General features: G+C 35.0%; 1 protein-coding gene across 3 annotated transcripts in view; it reads left to right on the forward strand.

The window, feature by feature from the left end:
* Grid2 (glutamate ionotropic receptor delta type subunit 2) overlaps window positions 1–22,225 on the forward strand; it is a 1,371,796-nt gene that overhangs the window by 964,903 nt on the left and 384,668 nt on the right. For all 3 annotated transcript variants that reach the window (XM_063247280.1, XM_063247281.1, XM_063247279.1), the window contains exon 9: window positions 11,539–11,640. In XM_063247280.1, coding sequence (XP_063103350.1) covers window positions 11,539–11,640 — 102 coding nt within the window. The remainder of the gene's footprint in view (window positions 1–11,538; window positions 11,641–22,225) is intronic.

The following is a 22,225-nucleotide window of genomic DNA, read 5'->3' on the forward strand; positions in this document are numbered from 1 at the left end:
TCATTATACTTAATGAACACTTTTCACAGACATGTATTTACATACAAAGTTGCATAATGTTTGGCATTAATTTCAAACTAAATCTAATAAGGATGATACTAAGAAATGGTAAGCATATAATTAAAAAGGTTTAAAAATGGCTGGATAATTGTTCAAGCAGGATTCTTGAGTCAAATCTCTCTCTCTCTCTCTCTCTCTCTCTCTCTCTCTATATATATATATATATATATATATATATATATCAGAAAATTTCAATAAGAAAAAGTCAAAAAAGATTTATGTTGGCATTTAACTTTTTAAAATGCTCACTAAATGGTAGTCAGTACATCTGTTTGGTTGTTTTGCCTGTGGTAATAATGAGTTTTGATGAGTTAATCCAGCTGCCTCTAGAGTTCTCCTTGTAAGGTTAATTGCATGCATTGGAGGCCTGAGTGAGGTTGGGAGAGCAATCCCTGGGTGAAAGAGAGTGTTTCTGCTTGCCAGAATAACTGCCTTATACAATTATTAAACTTCGATGGCACTCTCATTAGCACATACCTAGTCACCTGTAATAACCTATGCAGATGTTTCTCTGATAATGTTCAGCTCCATAAATTTAGACTTCACACAATAGTACTTGTCATTTTTTACCCTACTGTTCCAAATATATTTTAAAATATGTCAAAATCCAGCTGTTAAATTGACTGCATAAAATATTATAATAACACTTTTGAGAATTGAGATGGTGCTTGAAATATTTCCAGAACCTTTTCCCTATGGATTAGCTTTGCAAGAATCAAAATGAATCTTAAAATCCAGATTCTGTTATACTTAACACAGTACCTCCGCATTGTAGAAACTATTCTGAAACTAGCCTTCTGTGGCTTATTAATCAAGTGATCAAGAAAATTCCTCTATATCTGTATTCTGATCAATGTTTTAAAATTTCAATTTTAGGCCAAAATCTTATCATTTCAGTAATCATAACTTTTTGCTTAATAGTTCAAAGTTTGTAGGTTTTTTTAAAAAATGAGATTAAATGAAAGAGTGAATTAAATCCTCAGCATAGTTCAAGATGCAAAGTGAATCCTCTAGAAATGGTAGATACAGTGACTGTTTTAGGCACATATTTTTTAAATTCACCTCCTGGGCAAATGTCTTAGTTACTTTTTACTGGTCACTGAGACAAAGTACCTGATACTCAAAGTTGGGAAAGGAATGGTTTATTTTTTATAGCTTTTGAAGGTTTCAGTCCATAGTTGGTTCCAAGGCAGGGTGGCATGCCAGGGCCACAGTTCATGGCGGCTGTAAACAGCAAGGCAGAAACCAGCAAGAGAGAGAGACACACCTTCTTTCTGCCATTATATTACATCCTGGCTCCACCCCTATGTGGGGTAACACTGACACCATCAATCCAAGCACTAGGCAATTAACCAATCACAAATGCACAACGCAAACGCATGAGGCTTGGGGGGCATTGACATAAACCATGACAGCAAAATTTGAAGCATACTTCTATATATTTGTAGTTTTTGAAAATAATTTCAGCCAGGCATGGTGGCTCACGCCTGTAATCCTAGCACTCAAGAAGCTGAAGCAGCAGGATCATCTGAGTTCGAGACCAGCGTAGGCTACAAAGTGAGCTCAAGGCCAGCCTGAACTGGATAGTGAGACCCTGTCTCAAAAAGACAAAAAAACTTTTTTTCATATGTTTAAGTCAAAAAACATTTATTACTTTCCTAATAAATTCATTTCTTAAAATTGGGTTTAGATTTCAGTGAGTCTCCAAAATATTTTCCACATAAATAAGAGCAGCAGATATTGTCCATTGCTATTAGAAAGTTGTATAGAGAGGCCCATTATAATGAGTAAATATCCCTGGGAAATCAACCTTGTTAAATCTGTATCCTTAAGAGGAGGTGCTTATATCAATCAGTTCTCATTAGAGGAAACATTTAATATAGGATATAGGAATACATAAGGATTTACATGGAAGGCTTACAATGTGATTTATTACTGTTCATTTTTTTCTTTGAAAGTATGTACCATTTCTACACGTTTTCTGTTTTGTTTTGTCTTTCTTTAAATAAAATTAAAAAAACAATGGCCATTCACAGTCAAGTTAGAAGCATGAAAAAGAGCTGTTTGTATGCTGGAGATCCAAAGGATTTAGTCAGAGTTCAAAGGCCCGGAGCTCACAGAAATGTCTCGTGTGAGTCCATATAGGGGCCGAAGGATCTGGATGGAAGGCTGAAACGTCTGTGGATGCCAGGAGATGACATCCAAAGTAAAGACTGGAGCTCCTCCAGAGAAACAGAAGTGAGCCTTTCTCCGTTTCCTTTTTATTTCCTTCTGGCTATGAGCCTGTTGGTTGGTGCCATTCACACCAAGGGTGAGTCTTCTATCTTCAGTTCCTGAGTTTTACTCTATGATTTAAAATTTCATAAACACCACTGAGAAGATGCTGATACTAATATTGGAGTAGACTTTTATTAGGGAATAAAGATACTCGTCATGCAAGTGAGCTAAGAGAGTGGTCTTAGTTTTGTTTTTTTTGGATTCCAAATTTCAGTTCGGAATTTTCTGTTACTGCCCAGGTATCTTTTCAAATCCATATCTTTATTCTTTGAATTAAACATTTTTGTGTATTTGGTATTCTCTCTCCTGTGACTTAGAAGAATGTTGTGATAAACCAATAAATGAGCAAACATTTGGAATTGATTTATTGGTAGTCCACAAACATGGTGGAATTTTATGATGAAAAATAAATTACCCATCAAGGAGCTCAAAATTCTGGGGGAAATAGGTAGGATGAGTAAGTAAAGCACACCTGGGCTTTTTAAAAAACTGAAAGTGATACGTTTGAATATAACATGAAACCCTGGGAATTAGATTTCCTGGCTTCCTGTTGGTTTGCTGCTGTTTCTTTCATTTCCGTTGTGGTAGATCATAAATGAGTCAAAGATCAGCCTCAAATTCTTGGTCTTTCCTGACCTTCTCTCTCCTGCGTGCACCTTTACTTTCTAAATCTCCCTGTGTATAAGGTTCCTTTTGAACTTTCTAATCTTGAATGCCTGGCCTCCAAATGGGGAAAAGAGAAAAATGAAGGTATTGGTTTTAGGGGAAAGGGACAAGAATTAACTACTTAAATTCTCTGGAATTCATGTTAGCCAGAAGCAAGGGGCTTTCAACAAGAGGTAAGTGCAGTAACAGCAGCTGCCTCATGCATTGCACCAGTGTAAGCAGAAGCAAAATGAGCAGCCACAGCACAGATACTCAGTATTTGTAGCACAGGTCCTTTGCCTGTGTTGGTTCTGGCAAGCAATGTGCAAGTTGTTCTGGAATGAATACATGGATGCATGCCATGGCAGGGAGGAGGAGATGGGCAGCTGCTATTATACTAAGAACTGAAATGGTATAGAAATATCAAATTTTACACAAGGAACAGCAATTATATTAGTGTTTCCTAGGTTACTTGTTGCCAATTCTCCTCAAGATTATTGTGAGCAGTCGATTCTGATCTCTACTTCCAAGTATCCTTATCTTTTTCATATTCATCAGATGTGTGTATGATTGTAGCTAAAAGTCACCATTGATTATCTATATATCTATATCTATATCTATATCTATATCTATCTATCTATCTATCTATCTATCTATGTAGTGACTATTTAGAATCTTTTTAAAAAGGCTAATTAGAATCACACATACATCCACAAAGAAATGAGGAACTCTTTTTTAAAATTTGCTAGCATTTTTGAACATGTCTCATGAGAAATTTGTGATTTATGAGAGTCTCGATCGTTTAAATGTTTGCAGTCCTCTGCAATGAAACAAAAATTATTTTCAAAGTTGGTAAAAATTCTCAAAGGCATAGTCAGTCATTTGATGATTCACAGTTACCAGTGAAGCTAAGCACTTCATTCTCATTTTGAGTTTAAGCACAGGCATCTGATAAACAGGGAACATGAAAGAAAAAATTTATTTAATGACCTTGGCAAAGATACCATGTTCATGTTAGGATACAATAAACTGACTGGAATTGTTGATTGTACTGCTTATAGTGAAAGAAACTGGTAAATCTGAATGAGAGACTGTAGTTCATCACAGGAATGACTCTCGATATGAATCCAATTAATCTAAGCAATTATAGAATCTTAAACCTAGACCAAATTGTATGAGATTAACTGCCTTATCCCTCTCCTTGAGGTAAATCTTCATATCATGAAATCCCTCTATGTTGCAGAGTTTTAATTTATTCTTTGAAAAAAATAAAACCCATTCCTTCATGCATCAAATATCTATTGTACATGAAATACACACAGTACCATTCTATGTGTTTGGCATGCATATCATAATTAAAGCAAAGATCTGTGCCTTTGTGAGCTTACAATCTAAAAAGGGGATGTACATGATCCTTTAAGTGTTCCCTTAATCCATATCAACAAACTGTACCGATAACAATATTAACAATAATGTTATATTTGCTGTCAATATTTAAAATTGGTTTTCTGATATTATAAAAATTATCTACAGAATACACTCAACCACTAAAAAGCTACAGGTTGTGAAAAAAGAGTTTAGAATTCTTTTCATTAACAACCTAGTTCTTTTTTAGATGAAGAAACTAAGGCTCAAGAAGGCTGATTTTAGCAGAAATAAAAACCAAGCCTTCAAGTCCGGTCCAAGGTTCTTAACTTTTTTACTGGCCTTTCAAAAACCTTTTGTTTTACTGCATTGACATGTGACAGAAGTGTTCACAGAACTTAGCATGCTGGCCATGGGTATTGGCCAGATGTCTTTTGGCTTCAAATGACAGAAACCAAACATGAATAGGTGAAGCATAAAAAAGGAAAAGCTTTCTGTGAGGAAACTGCAGCATCTCAAGGACCCACCAACAAAAACAGAGCTGAAGTATTTCAGGGAAAGAGTTTTTAAAACCATTAGTAATACCTATATTAAAAAATAATGAAGCCTATTTATCATGGCCAGAAATTCTGATATACTTAGCACAGAGCATTACTCTAGCATTGAGATTTCTTTTTTAACTCTTGAATTGGTTTTCCTATTCTTTGGTGCTAAAGATACCAAGGTAACAAGATTTTTTTCTTTCTCAGCAAACTGAACTAACCACTCTTGTGGTCAGAGCTTTAAGAATGAAAGAGAATATGGTGTGAAGTGAGACTGTGAATAGAAAGTGTCAAACTGTACAAATTGTGTACAATAGTTAAAGTACTTGTCAATTTGATTGGCTTAAAATTCCCCCCAGGAGATTAGCAAAGCACAATTTCCAGTGTGTGTGGGTGGGATGCATTGTACTGGTCTTCAGTATCACGTATGGTCCCTGGTTCCTCCTTCTCTGGCACTGTTCCCCTGCTGTGTTTCTTGACCATCATGAAGTAAGTATCTTTGTGTCGCCACTTGTGCACCATAATGTATCTGCCATGGGGCCAGGCAACCTTGGACCAAGGGCCCATAAAGCATCAGTCAAGTTCCATCTCCTCTACTTTAACTGGTGGGTGTCAGGCATTATGTCTCAGTGATGGGAAAGCTGGGTATTGTGAATAAGGACATTGAGATAATTGTGGTTTATGAGCCTTTGGAACTGGTTTGCAAGAAAAGTTTGGAAAGGTTTTGAAATGTGGACTAGAAAAGCCAGAGTACGCTGAAAGCAGAATTTAATGGGTGACTCTGGTTGGGGGGTCAAAAGACTGTAATGCTTATAGGAATATGAGCAGTAAAGGCTAGGCTCAGCATTTCAGCTGGAAAAAGTACTCTATTGGCAGGTGAACTAGATGCCACATGTGTCATATTCTGGCAAAAAAAAAAAAAAGTTTTCGTTTTCCCATGTTATAAGACTCTGCAGAAGAGCAAAGTTGCTTGATCACTGAAACTATCAACTCCTCTAATAATGAGATTGAGGAAGGAAAAAAAGTATGCTAATATCTAATATTAATTGTATCAAACACTGTCTTAGACTATATGTGCCAGGAATACTACTCAACACTTGACATTTTACATCAGCTACGAATCTCAATGGTCTTATGAGAAGTCATATTTACTATTTCCATTTGAGAGGTGAGAAAAAAAAAGCGTAACATCCCTTAAGTGCTAGAGTAGGTATTCAGGCCTAAACATTACAGGTCTAAAGTTTTGTTTTGTTTTGTTTTGTTTTGATTTTACAGTATCAGATAAACTGATCATGTAAAATATCTTTAATTCAGATGGTAAATGGTTCAATTTTGTTGATAACTGAGAGTAGTTATTATGACTGCATGATACACCTTTCAGCCATTTCCATATATGTATGTATGCATGTATATGTATATGTATTCTTGTCATGTTTATGGAAATCAGTTAACAAGTTCATCTTCTTACATAGCATAGAAACTTCAATTTTTAATAGTGAAACAGGAAGACATAAACAGTCAAATCATTTTTTGATTTGTCTACTTTTCCTGCCTTTTCATATACTCTTTTCTGAAGGAAACTCAAGGACTAAGGCTATTTGACATAATCTCAAAAAGGGCTACTCTTTCATGATAATGACTAAACTGTATGAAGAAACTCTTAGGAGCACATACGCATCCTCAAGACAGCAACTCTTATGCATCAAACCTATTTTACAGCTGAAAAATGCCATAAAGAAAATTATTATCGGGGGCTGGGGATTTAGCTCAGCAGCATAAGGGGGCATGGTCATGAGTTCAATCCCTGGTACCAGTAAAAAAGAAAAAGAAAAGAAAATTATCATCGGAAGTATTACTGATACACTGCATTCCTACCCATGTCTAAACCTAAAGCATTCCACTTTAGCTCTGTGAAACACTCATCTGTGTTGACCTGCCACATTTTTTTTTGCACTTTCAATATCATTACCGAAGTAATATTTACCAAATAAATGCTGCATGTTTCTAAATGACCAACTCTCAAGCTGATCGGCCTATGTTCTTGTTGTTGAGTCTTTTGGTAAAGGATATGAAGCAAGAAATGAAACAAGAGGGAGGAGCGCACTGCCCTCAGTACAGTGACTGTTTCCTGTTCTGCGGCTGGAGCTGGGATAGGACAGTCAAACTTTTTTCCCTATGAGTGTACTCAGGGCATTGTACTCAGTCTGCAGTTGAGAGCTCTTTTGACTCCTGTTATTAAAGTCTACAAACAATTGAGCATAAAATTAAAATTGGACAGTTCAGCTCTTTTTGACATCTAACACTGCCTGATAATAGTGATATAAAACTCCAGAGCTACGTCATTCCTTAGAGGCATTGGACAAATGAAAGGCAAAAACATTTAGGACAAAAAGTAAATATATAAAACTGATCATTCAGTTTTATATATACTGATATCAGTATATATAATTGTAGAAGCATGCTACTGCACTCATGCAAAGTCATTGAACAATTTGTTGAACATGAGATATTACATTGATTTTAACAGAAAGCTACATGATTGTTATTACCAAAGCTTCAAGGAAGGAAATAATTAGAACAACAGTTTTCAAAGGGTTTAAAATTACTTTAGGCAATAACCAGAAAACACGATAGGAAACCTATATACCACAGTTGAAAGGATATGGAATTGGTTTTTACTATTTTATCTTTTTTAACTTTTCTTAAAACTGCCAGATCACAGAAGATAGCGAATCTTGTTTTGCCATCAGCAGTGTGACATTCTGTAAATCTCATGCGTTGCAGGGCTGCTTTATTATTTTTTATTTAGAAAGTGCTCTGCTGAATAGGTAACATAAGATATGTGTGTGTGTGTGTGTGTGTGTGTGTGTGTGTGTGTGTGTGTGTTTGTGCGTGCGCGCGGGCATGTGCATGTGTGATCTTTATAATAATTTCTGGCCTTCCTGTTAAAAATAAAAGCAGAAACAAAAGTAAAAATGTAACCGTATGAAAACAACTTTCTCCATTGCAGCCCAAAGTAGTCCAGTTAATGATTTCAAACAATGAAACAAGAGATGATTTTAGAAAAGGCTTCTAGTTTTTCCTCAAGCATACCCCCTGTGGGTCTGGCAATGCTGTAAGGAATATAGTTGTAGATACTAACGCAGTCTGAATCAGTAGGAACTTAACTCATTTTTAGTGCTTATTATTTGAAGGAGTTATTATAATCAAGCAGAATATCTTAAAGCAAACCTCAGAGAAATAAGTGGAGATGAGCAGAAATTAAGAGATCTGAAAACTTGAGAAACCCTTCAGAAAGATGTGGCTAATCAATATTTCCTCTGTTTGCTATTGTTGACTTCCTTGTTTATCTTCAGTATATATTTTGAGACATCAGTAGGCCCTTGGATAGATGAAACATGTTCTACACTTTTTATTAAGCTGACCCTGCAAAGTGGAGAATCCCAGAAATATTTTGAGCATCTTGTTTCAAACTGCATTTTTCTATTCCTTTCCTCTATCCAGTTCTTTCAATAACAAGAATGAAAACACCCAGACCTCTCAGTCTTGAGTTTTTTCCTCTGTTAAAATAGGCATATGAGCAGGACGTTCCTTAAATGACTCTTCAGAGAATTAAGTGAGTTAATCTATGTAAAGCTTTTATATAGTTGGCAAACATTATATACTTGTACCTGTTACAGTAGTTGTAGACGTGGTGATGACAATATCACCTTTTAAATATTATTACCCTGTTGTAAATTTCTTGCATACTATCTAGAGTCACTGCAGTGTCCTTGGTTACAAAGTAGAAATATCTTCCCTGCTACCTTAAATAGATTCTTTTATAAAAAATTTAATAAAGTATAAAACAAAGCTGCATTTAAAGATGTGGGAATCTGGACTTTATTATCAATTCTAGTTTCATCTCTTGGTAGATTGTGTCCTGAGTTGAGACTTTCATTTCCTTGCCTGTAAAACAATCATGATCATAGCATCTCGGGGCAAGGAGCTCAGTCCAAGGCTGACACAAAGAAAGTCTGTAGTTATAAGAAATAAGTATCATTTATTTTCTTACTGATTTTCTTAAGTGATTTTGTTATATGGTAAGAAGATTTATTTCTAGTTTTCTAGAGAATTGGCATCTTGAACATTCCACACCATAAAATCCAATCTTTGTGCTAGTTCTTGATGTTCTCAGCTAACGTTAAGGAAGCACTGACATTCATGCATATGAGGGAAGAGCTGAATGACTCAGATTAAAAAAGAGAGAGAAAAATATACAAAAAAGAAAAATGTTTATAGGAGGGATTTATTGTCTTACTATATATGTGTGTATATATGTGTGTGTGTGTGTGTGTGTGTGTGTATGTGTGTGTATGAGGATGTGTCTGAACAAACATTAAAACTGAAAAATAAAATGAGAAGAAGCATCATATATAGTACAAGCAACGGTTAAACCACTACGTAGGTATGAAGATACGTTTACTTATTTCACCTGCTCCAAATCCTTTTTTTGTTATTTGGAACCTGCAACATTAGAGCACTTTAGAATTATAAATCTTTACCTATATTTAGTTACATTTAAAGGAGAATGTTAACTTAGAAAAAAGATGGAAATTACATATTTTAAGTGACTATGCACAGCATTGTTGAAACAAATTGCCCCACAAGTTTTGCTGCTAACTCAGGAATAAATATTTTGACTGTTGAGAATACCAAAAGTGCCACAGTCAAGTCTTTGTTCGTTGATGCGCTTTACTAAGGCGAACCTCCAGTGGGTTCACCAAATTCAAACATCAACTTCAAGGGAAATGTTTTCATACTTTTGTCAGCATTGACACAGACATGTTTATCGTGGACAGGTTTCTCTTCTAAAGTTATTTGTTAAGATTTGAAATTAAGTAACACAGTAAAGTCTTGTGATAGTGCACTGGAAATTTAGTTCTTCACATAAAGTTTTCTATGTCGCTTTTTCTGTTAGTATTATTTCATATAGGAAAATAAAATCCTTTCAGAGTTATTAGCAAAAATGTGTATTCAGGAATGTAATGCAGGATAGACTTTGGTTGACCTCAGAAAACAGAAAACCCTTAAAAGAAATTTCCTAAGTTGTTAAATTTGGGAAGAGGACTACAGTATCTCTGATAATTAGACTTGCACCACATTTGGATTTGCTAATTGGATCTAAGATCTAATTAAACTCTTTATGTAACTAAGAATGACATATAATTGTAAGAATTTAATGTGCTTTTACAGTTGAAACCAACAATTAGCAGTCTTTTTCAGATTCCTTTAATAAGAAAAAGATTGGCCTTGCTATTTATATTATGACATCCCCTTCACTTACAATATGCTATGCACATTTTAGTTTTCTTAATTAAACACCTTTTAGGAGCTCAAAGAGAAACTTGAGTTATAATAGGAAGCACCTAAGTCATTTATTAGAGAGGTTTGCCAATATGTTAATGACTTTGAAAGCCACAAACAAAATGCAATATAAGGAAATAAAACATAGTCATCAGAAGGGAGAACAAAAATACCTAGGTACCCTTTCAGTCAATGAAACAGTCTCCAAATATGACTAAAGCTCTGCTACACTTTTTTTCTGTCTTTTTGAGAAAGGATTTCATTACGCAGTTCAGCGTGGCCTTGAATTGACTGTGCATCCCGATCTTCCCTGTAACTTGCAGCAATCCTCCCGCGTCAGCCTCCCAAGTGCTAGAATGACAGGCATGCACCACCATGCCTGGCTGCTTTGTTACATTTTTTGAATACAAAAACACAGAGTAGATTCCCAAATGTGAAGATTCATGGAATTAATATTGGGGTTAATAGGTGCATTTCCTCCTAAGATATGTATTACAGTATTGTCCAGGCAGCTCATCTCCTCAAGTTGGTATCTCTTAATCCAATTCATCTCATCTCTTCCTTTTTTCCTTATATCTGACTGAGACTCATTCATTGTTATTGCATTGTGATGATTGAGCTGTAATTTTTAAATCAATATTCCTCTGATTTGGGTATTACAAGAGGTAAGAACTACATAAGGATATAAAATTCATCCTTCGTTTTAGAGGGTACAAAGCAGTGAATCATTGCAAGGCTTTAAAAAAAAAAGACTGTAGCCAAAATATTCAAACTGACTGATAGTTGACAAAAAAGGAAAGTTACATTGTTTTGTGTTTAAACAAACCTCATACATGATTTTTTTCTTAAACAAAAGCAGTTATCCCTTTAATCATATTAAAATATTTTTAAGATTTTGGTAGTTATTTTCATATTAAAAACAGTGTAAGATTAAATTAAAACATTAAAGTTATAAGAAATTTTAACTTGTGCAGTATGTGATAGTTAGACATTATGCTCAAATTAGATGTGCTATTATTTTTCCAATAAGTGTCTAGGTTACTGGTATATATATAATTCTTCATTAAATCAGATGTCCTCAATAAGCCTCCTAAAGTGTGTTGGATAGTGTCTATGTCATAAAATAATATTTAAAAGCAGGCAATGGCATTTCCTACAGTTCATCTGGTATTAAAAAGGAAATTCTGTGCGGGGCACTTCCCATACCAATTATTCAAAGAGCTATCCCACAGTTCTCTCTGGTCAGTGGTGATTGGGCTGCTCTTCAGGCTGAAAAATGACCAGAGTTATTTTACTCTTTCAGCTCGGGTGCTGGAATCCTATCACAGGTCTCAATGGGTCACTGACTGACAAGAAGCTAGAGAACAATATGCGTGGAGTAGTTCTCCGGGTGGTGACTGTTCTGGTGAGTCTCATCTGAGCCTTGGTTTTTGGTTCTCGGACCAAATTTTATCCTTCACAATTTCATGTTTAATTAACTATTTCTATAATGTTAAAAGAAGTTTAAAGAAATCCTGACTATGCTTTCTAAGTATTTTTAGTGGTCATATTTTCTATTCTTCAGTTTACATGCATCAATCTTTGCAAGCATTTTATTAACTATATTGCATTGGTCAGGAACTTTCTAAGATATGGTATGACAATTTTCAGCCTTTTGCACATCTTAAATTAACAGTATCCCTCAGGCGTTCTCTCACTACAACTATAGCATGCACAAATGTAGGTATCCATGACAGGTAAAGATAAATTTTATAAGATATAATACGTTCAGAACAATAAAATATTAAAAGCTAAGATAATCTTTTTATAAAGACCTATTTCAAAGGAAAGATAATTCAATCACGTAATAGCTATCTATTGACTAGCAATAAATACTGGGGACATTGGCAAATAAAATAAGTAGATATGATTGTGCCTTTATGGATCACTGTGAATGGGATTATGTCTATGAAGCATTTGTTTCAATTCAGTTTGCTTGTTATAAAGTTAATAAATGGTTACCTTTATTATTATTTCCCCTAATAAAAACATAAAATAATAGAAACATTTTGAAACAATAAACACTGAAGCTGCTATGGTCTAAATAGCCATAAAACATGAAAGCATGTACTTCTCCTTACTAGTTCAATCTGCTTAACCTTGTGCTACTATTAGGTTTTGAAATCAGCCTATCATTACTAGCTTTATTTTTCTTTTTAAAAAATCCAATTTTTAATTTAAAATTTTAAGTTTGAAAAGGATCTTATATCAGCTACATTAACCGCAAAATTAATAAGTGCAAGAGGCAGTCTATTTGATAGATTGATGATAGTTAGGTTTTCATCAATGGCTACCCTTGGCTTATTCTTTAACACAAATTAACTAGCACTCACATGATTATGCTGTTTTAAAAAAATCTGTTAAGTGTTTATAAAAGAAAATTCCAGTGAGTAACCTTTTCCCTCTTTTCATGTACCTATTAATTTATTCCTAATTATTATTTTACTAATGTTTTTATTTTTGTTAAATGATTATTGTAAAAAAAAGTGCATATGTTCCTTCTGTACCTAATAGTACAGGTACACATTTACACTTATGTGCTGGTGTTAATTCAAAGAAGGACATTTAAATTACAGTGAACCATTGCTCTCTTTCCTGTGATTATCATGGAAACTTCGGTGGCAACAGCAATAATAAGCAGAATACAAGAATTCATTTAAAATAGGAAAACAAATTTGTAAAACAAATTAAACTTATTAAGTTGTTAAGCAAATATTTATTTAACACTTACTGTATTTGCTGATACATATAAGATAAATAATACAAAAATCCATTCATAGAATCTTGTTAGGAAAATTCACAAACAAAAAAGCAGCTAAGGTTATGAAATACTATGGTGCCAGCTATCCTACAAAGTGTTTGTCTTTAGTGTCTCATTCATTTTATTCATTTATCACAACATTCCCAAGAAGTAGAGACTAATCTGGTCCCTAGAATGTGAGTGAGGAAACCAAGGTACTAGAGCTCAGAAAATAATATGTGATATAATAAGATCACATAGATAGGAAGAGCAGAGCTGGAATTCAAGTTCAAAAGTCTCAACTTCAAATCACTTAAATCTTTCACTAAGTGATACATTATGCTTTCTCCACTCCTATTCTGATGAGTGTGAGAATGGAAGTATATAAAGGGCATTTTTTTTTTTCAGAATTGGAAATGTGTAACATGAATAAGGTAAAGCTTCATAGGACTAATTGTTTTCAAGTCATTTCCAGGCTGAATGAAATGATGGCCATTTTGTTCACAGAATGGTACTGTTTCACATAGTATTAATGCTTGTCCAGCCCAGATCCACCTTCATGACTCACAATGGTCTGTTTTCTGCAAGCTCCGTGCTGATATGAGTTGTGAGTGTAGTTAGGTAAACAGTCTGTGTTATCTCAAGTTTTCTGAGATGGATGTATCAATTGGGTGCCAAGTTGAGTGAAATTATTTACATTATTATTTTCCCATAATGCTCAGCCATTGTGTTTAACAATTTTGCACGCTTCCTGAATCCTCTAGAACAAGAATCAGTACTGACTTTGTCTATTTTGCACAAGTAACATTCTAGGTTTAGATTCCAGGTATATGTTCTTGCATGCTCTTCCATGTAAAACTGGAAATCGTGCTCCCCTCATCTAGGATTTCTTCCATGTTTAACTTGAGCTACCTAAATGCCACCTTATTGTTTTCTAAGAACTTATTTTGAGCATTATCCAAAAGAGAGAAAAAGAATGCCCTAGAGAAGATCCTTAATATTTATTATATTGCAACTGAAACCTTCTGCCCTCTCCTATTTTACTTCTTAAGACATTTATAATATTAATTACACATGTGTTAACACAATTGATATCCCTTACCTAATTTTTGAAATCTCCGCTGTTATCACTGGAGGTAGGGAAATTCCTTGACTTGAGAGAAATAATTTACTATATGTCCTACATCAAATACTTCAGCACTATATGGTTTTTTACTCTAGAGGCAAATAACTGGTACAGTCAAAACATTTATTGAAGAGAATTAAATAAATGCATTAATAACAAAATAATAAATAAATATGGCTAAGATATCAAAACAGGGTATAGAGGCACCATGGCCTATGTGTACAGTGAGCCTTGGGTTTCATGGAGACTGATGGGAGTGCTGGGAAGGAGAAACATTACCAGACTTGAGGACAGAGGCAAAGAATAAAGGCCACCCATTATATCTGTAAACCTCAGTACAGGAATAGAATAGGGAAGAGGAACATTGTCCAAACAGATGGTGAAAACAATGGGGTAGGAAATAATCCAGTCTTGGTCACCACACCTTTCCATCTCAATCCATTCTCTCCGGTTGCAGCATTTTCACCAGTATTAGTGATATTCAAACAGTTGTGCATAATACAGTAGAAAGCATTTTAGGTTAAATAATATGCGACATGTTTACAAAATTAAGTCAATGAACATTTCTGGGAAGTTAAACCCAAAGACTCAGAAAAGAAACTTTCACAAGAGAAGTAATATCTTGGCAAGTACCAAAATGGCTAAGTAGAAGAAGAGCCGCATTGGAGCTACTCAGGAAGATCAGCTAAAACCCAGGAAATAGGAGGAAAGGGAGACACATACTTCCTAATGCCCAAATCAATCTGAAATATGAGACTTGTATATCAAACACAATAGAGACATAGGATTTTACAAAACAGCAGTCCAACCCACAGGGCTGCCAGTGGCATGCCACCTATTTGCTGAGCAAGATTTGCCATACTGTGAGGTCTCCAAAAACTGGAGAGACTACAGAAGTGTGGCTAAGTCAAACGAGATAGCACAGACTTAGACTAGGAGGCCCCTTGCATCTTGTGCTTTCCTCTACACAGAGGACACGGTAGCAAATGTTGCCTGCACTGCTCCTTCCCCAACAGGCTGTCAGCTTTACTTTTTGTTGCACACCGTAACTGGAGCCACTAAGGACAGCCAGGGCCCTTCCTGCCCAGTGACAATGAGAGGGATGCAGAAGCATGAGAGTTAAACAGCCATGGCACTCCCTCTGTGGGAGTAGAGATTGCAGTAGACCAAGCAGCCTTGGGCTGCCCCCAAGACTGAGGTAGAAGCAGCAAGTCCACAAATCTAGGGACCAGCATGGCACAGCTGCACATGACAGTGGCACCCATGGCAAAGTTAAAGAGTGAAACAACACAACTGGTCCCACCCGGCAACTAATGAGGTCGGCAGCACCTCCACCACAGTGGAGATCAGTGGGACCAGCTGTCTGTGGTGACAGCAGAAGCCACAGCACCCCAGCCCACCCCCACCCCACCTAGTAACCACCAGCATGAGAAGAGAGAGAGGAGCAGTGGAGAGAAGTGGAGCAGAGAAGCCTGGGGTGACCTGGAGAAACCAGCTGAACACTGGGGGCAGCCCAGGCTGGCTCTGCTTGAGGGCACCACAGCAGCTGGAGACACACAAAGATAAACAGGGTTTTTGTGTGTCAGCTGGTTCAGTTCTTCATTTTTATTCTTATTTGTAACTATTTATTTTCTTTATCCAAATATTTCTCTTATTTTTTGATATTTACATATAAGAACATTCTCTTTTGTCTTTCTGGTCTTATTGGATAATCTTTTGCTTTTTTCCTCCTTCTCTGTCACCTACCCCCTCTTCAATATCCCAAAGTCTGAGTGATCATCTTTTTTCCTTCAGTATTGGTTCTACTATTTTTCTCATTTTGCTTTCTATTTTGTCCCTTATCCTTCTTAAATTTTCCCACCACAAAGTAAATTCACTCTACTACAGGAAACTTTGTATAGAAGTTCCTGTACATGCTTAAGTAAATGCAAACGAACTGAAATTACCTCATACAAATTATCAGATCATAGTACAATGAAATTAGAAATCAATGGGAAAAGAAACCACCAAAATGCTGAAATTAAATAGTACCCTGCTGAGGAAACAATGAAATTAGTGAAAAATTTCACTAGGTGAAATTAGTGAAAAATTTAACAGTATCTACAGTAAAATGTTAGTAATGATACAACATACCAGAATTATGAGACACAGTTAAAGCTGTCCTAAGAAGGAGATTTGTAGCAGTGAATACTTAGATCAGGAAAGCAGAATGAGCTCAAATAAACAACCTAGTGTTGAACCTCAAATGTTTAGAAAAACAAGAAAAAGTGAAGACAAAAGATTAGACCAAAAAGTAATGCAATTGAGACTAAGAAAATAATGAACAAGGAACTGAAAAGTTGGTTGTTAGCTAACCTTGTCAAAAAAAAAAAAAAAAAAAAGAAAGAAAGAAAGAAAGAAAGAAAGACAAAAAGAAAAAAAAAAAGAAATGAAAAGACTCAAATTAATGCAATTAGGAAGAAAAAGGATGAAATCACAATGGGTCCTATGGAAATCCAGAAAAGTCATCAGTATCTACTTTGAGAATCTTTAGTCTAACAAGATGGAAAACAGAAGAAATGGACAGATTCCTAGATACATGTGAGTTATCTTAGTTGAACTGAAAAGATATAAACATTCTAAATAACCCAAAATGCATCACTGACAAACAAAATGCAGCAAATTGTCAAAAGATTACATACCATTACAAGTAGAATTCATTCCACGGGTGCAGGGATGGCTCAACATATGCAAATGAATAAGTGTACTATACCTTATTAACAGAGCCAAAGACAAAAAAATTATATGATAATCTCAATAGATACAAAAAAAGCATTTGACAAAGTCTAACATCCATTTATGATAAAATTGCTACAGAAGATTAAATGATCTTTATCTCAATCTGATAAGAGCTATCTATGACAAGCCAGCAACCAACCTCGTACTAAATGGTCCCAAACAGAAAACATTCACTCTAAAATCACGAGCAAGGCAAAGATATCACTATCTCCACTCCTATTCAGTATACTTCTGGAAACACTGACCAGAGCAATTAGACAAGAGAAAGAAATAAAAAGAATAAAGATAGGAAAAAAAAGTTACATTATCATTATCTACAGAGGACATGATACTCTTCATAGAAAAGGATTATCTTTGAAAAAAAAAAATCTTCCAAACAAAAGAAATAGCACTAGGAAGCAAGCCAACTGAAAAAAAATTAGGGTGACAATATAAATGAAAACATTGTATTCAAAGTAAAAATTTATTATAGTCAGAGAAGAGTAAAAGTAGAAAAAAAAAGGTAGATCTTTAATACCGCACAGAAGAGCCAAGCTATGTTCCAAGTGTACGATCTGTTTCTCTAATGGATTTTCCATAAGTATTGCCAACCTGGCTGTAGCAGTTTTCTACTGAATTATTTTCAGAGTAATTTCTTTTTCTTGAAATTCTCCATTATTAGTCTCACTTCTTGAAATTGTTTTTAGGCTTTATTTCCCTGTGAAAATTTACATGTTTTATCTGAGGTCTGAAAGAGATAAAAATATTACATAGTAAAGTATTTATATCCTAAACTATTTGTCTTAAGAATTATTTGCTGAGCATGTATTGCAAGTTAAGCTCTCCTTCAGTTCCCAAGAGGCAAAGATAAATAAGATTGTAAGTAATTAATAATATGGTACATATGTGACATGTACAGAGAAAGAGAGAGGAGTCAAGTGAGTATAAGACAGATGTGAGAGTCTTTTTGTAATTCAGCTTGATTAGTGATACTCACCATGATTGGCTTCATGAATTCAAGAGACAATTTTATTACCCATTTCACTATGTTCTTTTACTCAGACTCATTTGTAACTCTCTTTCTATATTTTTAATGAATAATTTCTTTAATGTTGGACTGCCACATAAATCTAAGCAACTTACAAAAGGTTGGTTTTTGTTTGTAATGCATGGAACACAGAAGTAGTTTGGTAAATATTTTTATTGAATGAATCATTTGGAATATCCTGTTAATGTGAAGCAGGGTGATTATGAATGTGTGTGAAGGATAATGGGAAAGATAATGAAAAAAAATCTATACATGTTAGTTTTGTTTTGCTGAGACCAAGTTAATAACTAAAAAGAGGAAAAATTTTTTGGCTGGTGATTTTAGAGGTTTCAGTACATAGCCTATGGTTCTGTTACTTCCAGGTCTGAGTGGAGGCAGAAATTTCATGGCAGAAGGCCATGGAGATGCTGCTTGCCCAAAGCAGGCAGGACACAGACAGAGAGCTGGGATCTGGGAACCGTGCTGCTGGCCGACTTCCTCCAACCCAACTCTCCTTCCTATAAGTTTCTACCCCAGCAGATGCCACTGATAGTACAGACCAAGGCTTCAACACGTGAGCTTTGGGAGGATGTCCTAAACCCACACTACAAAAACATGTAATCACAGAACTAAGAATGAGTATGGCACAACTCTGCCAAAGTATGTGGTATCAGGATTGGTGACTCTTTGATTTTCATCTGCAAAATTCAAATTTCCAAGACAGATAGCAAAGGCATCCTTCAATGATAGATATTTTTTATTTAAGCATAGTATTTTATTTCTGAATTACTTTCTTTTTAATATACCTTGGTAGGGTAAGTAATAAATTCAGGGTGGGATTTGGGTGGCCTTTTCTTACATATTTCATCCGTTTTTTAAACAAGTACTATAAGCCACATACTCCCTATTGCTGTCCTCTGGAGAATAACCTGTCTTCTCAGACTCCTCAGAACTTCAAAACATCTTAGCTTGGTTCATTCCTCCTCACTCAAAGCCCAAGGACTGTAAAAAAAAAAAAAAAAAAAAAAAAAAATCAGACAAACATACAAGCAAATGAAAACCCTCAGCTTCCCCCAGTGTTTGTATTTTCTAAAAGGTCTACTCTGCTCAGAATCCTCTCCCTTTGCTCATCACCGAGGTAACTAGGAGTAGATATTTGCCATCCTCTCAGCCACCTCAGATCACCAGGTCTTGTCATATCCCAACTCAAATCCTTCTCTCCTTTTGGGGTTGACAGAGGAGCCCCTTGGATTCATCCACTCATTAGTACATTCAGCACAGTGGTATTTATTCAGCATACCTTTGATGTGAGGCATTCACTGGGGTGAGGGATGCAGAGGTAAACACAATAGTCATGTTTTGTTACTGTCATGGAACAGGACCTGGTGGGGGAAATTGACAACACTCATCTGCCAGCACTAATGAGTAGCTGGAATGAGGAGCTCAGAAAACCTTTCCCTGAGGGAGAAGCACTTGCACTGCAGCTCTCAAAATACCAAGGACCTCTCTTTACATCCTAGATGTCTCCCAGTGCAGTGAGAGTGGAATTGGAGAGAGGAACTGGGAAACAAAATGGTTTTCACACAAATGAAATCCACACTATATTATTAAAGTCTAAAATTAGCAACATATGCTTTTAACCAACTGTTGTTTTATAAGCTCTATAGTTTTAATCTGACATTTAAAATTGTACATTAAACCTCAGTAATAAATATAAAGAACATTCATGATTATTTCCTATTTTGAAAAGAATCAGGGCTATTAAATGTTTCAGCATAGTTGATACAAGGAAATGATTTAACCTACTCATGAGGTGTCCAAATAATGATGAGCTTTTATGATGAAAAATGCAAAGTTTTAATTCAATATATCAAGCAACACTCATATTATTAAATAACAATTCCACATCTGGCAAGAAGTATCAAAATAAGGAATGATACAGAATTATTTATTAATTCATTTAGTCCTACAAGCAGTCAGTGTTTACCTTCTTATATTACACAATGTTTCCATTTCCAAAAGGCCTAACATTTTATAATCACTTTATATAATATTGGGGAAGCACAGATTTATGCAAAATCAGTGTAATAAATAAAGGCAGAAACAAGAGAAATTGAGTGCAGTCATGCAGGTTCATGATCCTCTTAGGAAGCAACAATTCAAATAGAAGGAAAGATCCTACATTTTCCTTCTCTTGGACTGTACCTCTTCAGAAATTTTAGGAATTTGACCTGCTAGTCACATGCGGATAAGAAAGGAAACTCATGTTTTCTTTTTTTAATTTTGTGGTGCTTCGTAATTGACATATGACTGCCAGATTTTTAATGTATGTAATGATAAGAAAGTATTAAGAGTACATTTAATATACATATAATATATAAATATAACATATGCATTATATAATACATATATTATATATGCTTATCAATGTAAATTCAAGTAATGAAGTTTCTTTGGAATATACATTTTAACAAAATAAATAATATGTGAGTGTTTTATTCAAAGTACATTACCCTGCTTAATTGCTTTTTCTGCACTTCATCTCTTCTCTGCATATTCATACTAAATACTGTTAGACTATATTGCAAAGAAAACAGGATTTGTAGTCAAAAGTATGAATAAATTGCTAGCTTTTATGCATAGGATATCTTAAATTTATAGAAGCCAAGAAGCTAATCAGAGCATCAATTTTCTATCCATAAAAGAAGAATAATAAAACTGACCAGTAAAGAGTATTATGAGATTAAATAGACAAAACAATATGAAATCAGATAGTAAAATGCACAGCATTTCTAAATATAAGGTGTCATTATCTCTGTAGTATCACTCTGATGAGGAATTGAACTAAAGAAAAGAAAAAGCAGTATGAATGATCATGAAAGTATAATTAATCATTGTCATCAAATTCCACATTTTGTGTGGGAAATTATCTGGAGAGCCCTAATCACACACATAGAAATTGAAGGATCATATCTTCTCAGCTTAGCCATTGTTAGCTCAATTTGAAAATCTGCTAGAGAGAACCACATCGGCTGTGCCACCACTGAACTTGGTGCTTCCTACAAGAAAAATAAACAAAAATGCCTACCAAATAATTCATCCAAAATATAGTCTTCAAAATTTCAACTAGTTTGAACATCAGCTGTATTATCTGTGATGAACTGGGTGATGAACTGGCTCCAGGAAAGTTTAATTAGGCTCTGTATATTGGTATTTCTTCAAAAATGCTACTAATTATCACTGTATAATGCTCTTGACCTCATTTTTTGTTTATTTTGTTACTTGGGGGCCTTCAGCATTTTCATCTTCCTCCTGGATGTTTAAGAACTCTTGAGAGTTCATATTTGAATCTCTTGAAGTCAGCATTAGGAGATATAAGATTCAGCTGGATGAGAGGCATCCCTGGGCAAGTCCTCCCAGTAAGGAGATGGGAAGAGAGTTGACTGGGAGCTCCCATACCAACATCTGAAGTGGGCTCATTTGGGAGAATTTATAATAAAATTTATCATAAAATTTATAATAGAATTTATAATAAAATTTGGTGAAGGACTCCAGGCAAGAATGATAATGATGGCTGAGTAAATTTCCAGAAGATAATTTAGAAAATAAATTAAAATTCACCCTGTAATATGGTAGACACCCCTGTAATAATACTCAGGGCAAGAACACAGTGTAGCATTGGGGCCAAGAACATGATTTTGGGAGCAGTGTCACTTCTGAGGTAGCAGGGAGTGGAGTTCCAGACAGTTGGTACCCAGTATAATTAACAAAGCTGCCAATACAAATAAAATGGCAACAGCAAAAGTTTTAGCTTTTGAAAATATTTGCAAATATAACTGACAAGGGGCTCATATTTAGTATATTTAAAGAATAATTGCATTTCAATTAACAGGAACCAATTAAAAATTGTCAGATTATCTAGGCAGCTCTGTAGAAGACAAATAGTTAATGCTCCTATGAAAACGTGATTACCATCATTTGCCACCATGAAAATGCAAACCCAAATTACAGTGAGCAACCACTTCAAACCCACTAGGATGGCTATTACCAAGAGCAGCATTACATGTTTATATGGGCATTGGAAATCAGAACCCTTAGGTGCTGCTGGTGTGAATATAAAATGGTACAGCTGTCTTCAGAAAGAGCCTGCAGTTTCTCAAAAATTAAACATAAAGTTACTCTGTGATCCAGCAATTCCACTATAAACATAGTCTTAAAAAAATGAAAATGTGTTTCCATATGAAATCTTCAACATAAATATTCATTGCATTGTTCTCTGAAATGGAAACATCCCAAATGGC

This window comes from Cavia porcellus, unplaced genomic scaffold (assembly GCF_034190915.1).
Source record: "Cavia porcellus strain 051 isolate PalLab524CR breed Dunkin Hartley unplaced genomic scaffold, mCavPor4.1 scaffold_4, whole genome shotgun sequence".
Lineage (NCBI taxonomy): Eukaryota > Metazoa > Chordata > Mammalia > Rodentia > Caviidae > Cavia > Cavia porcellus.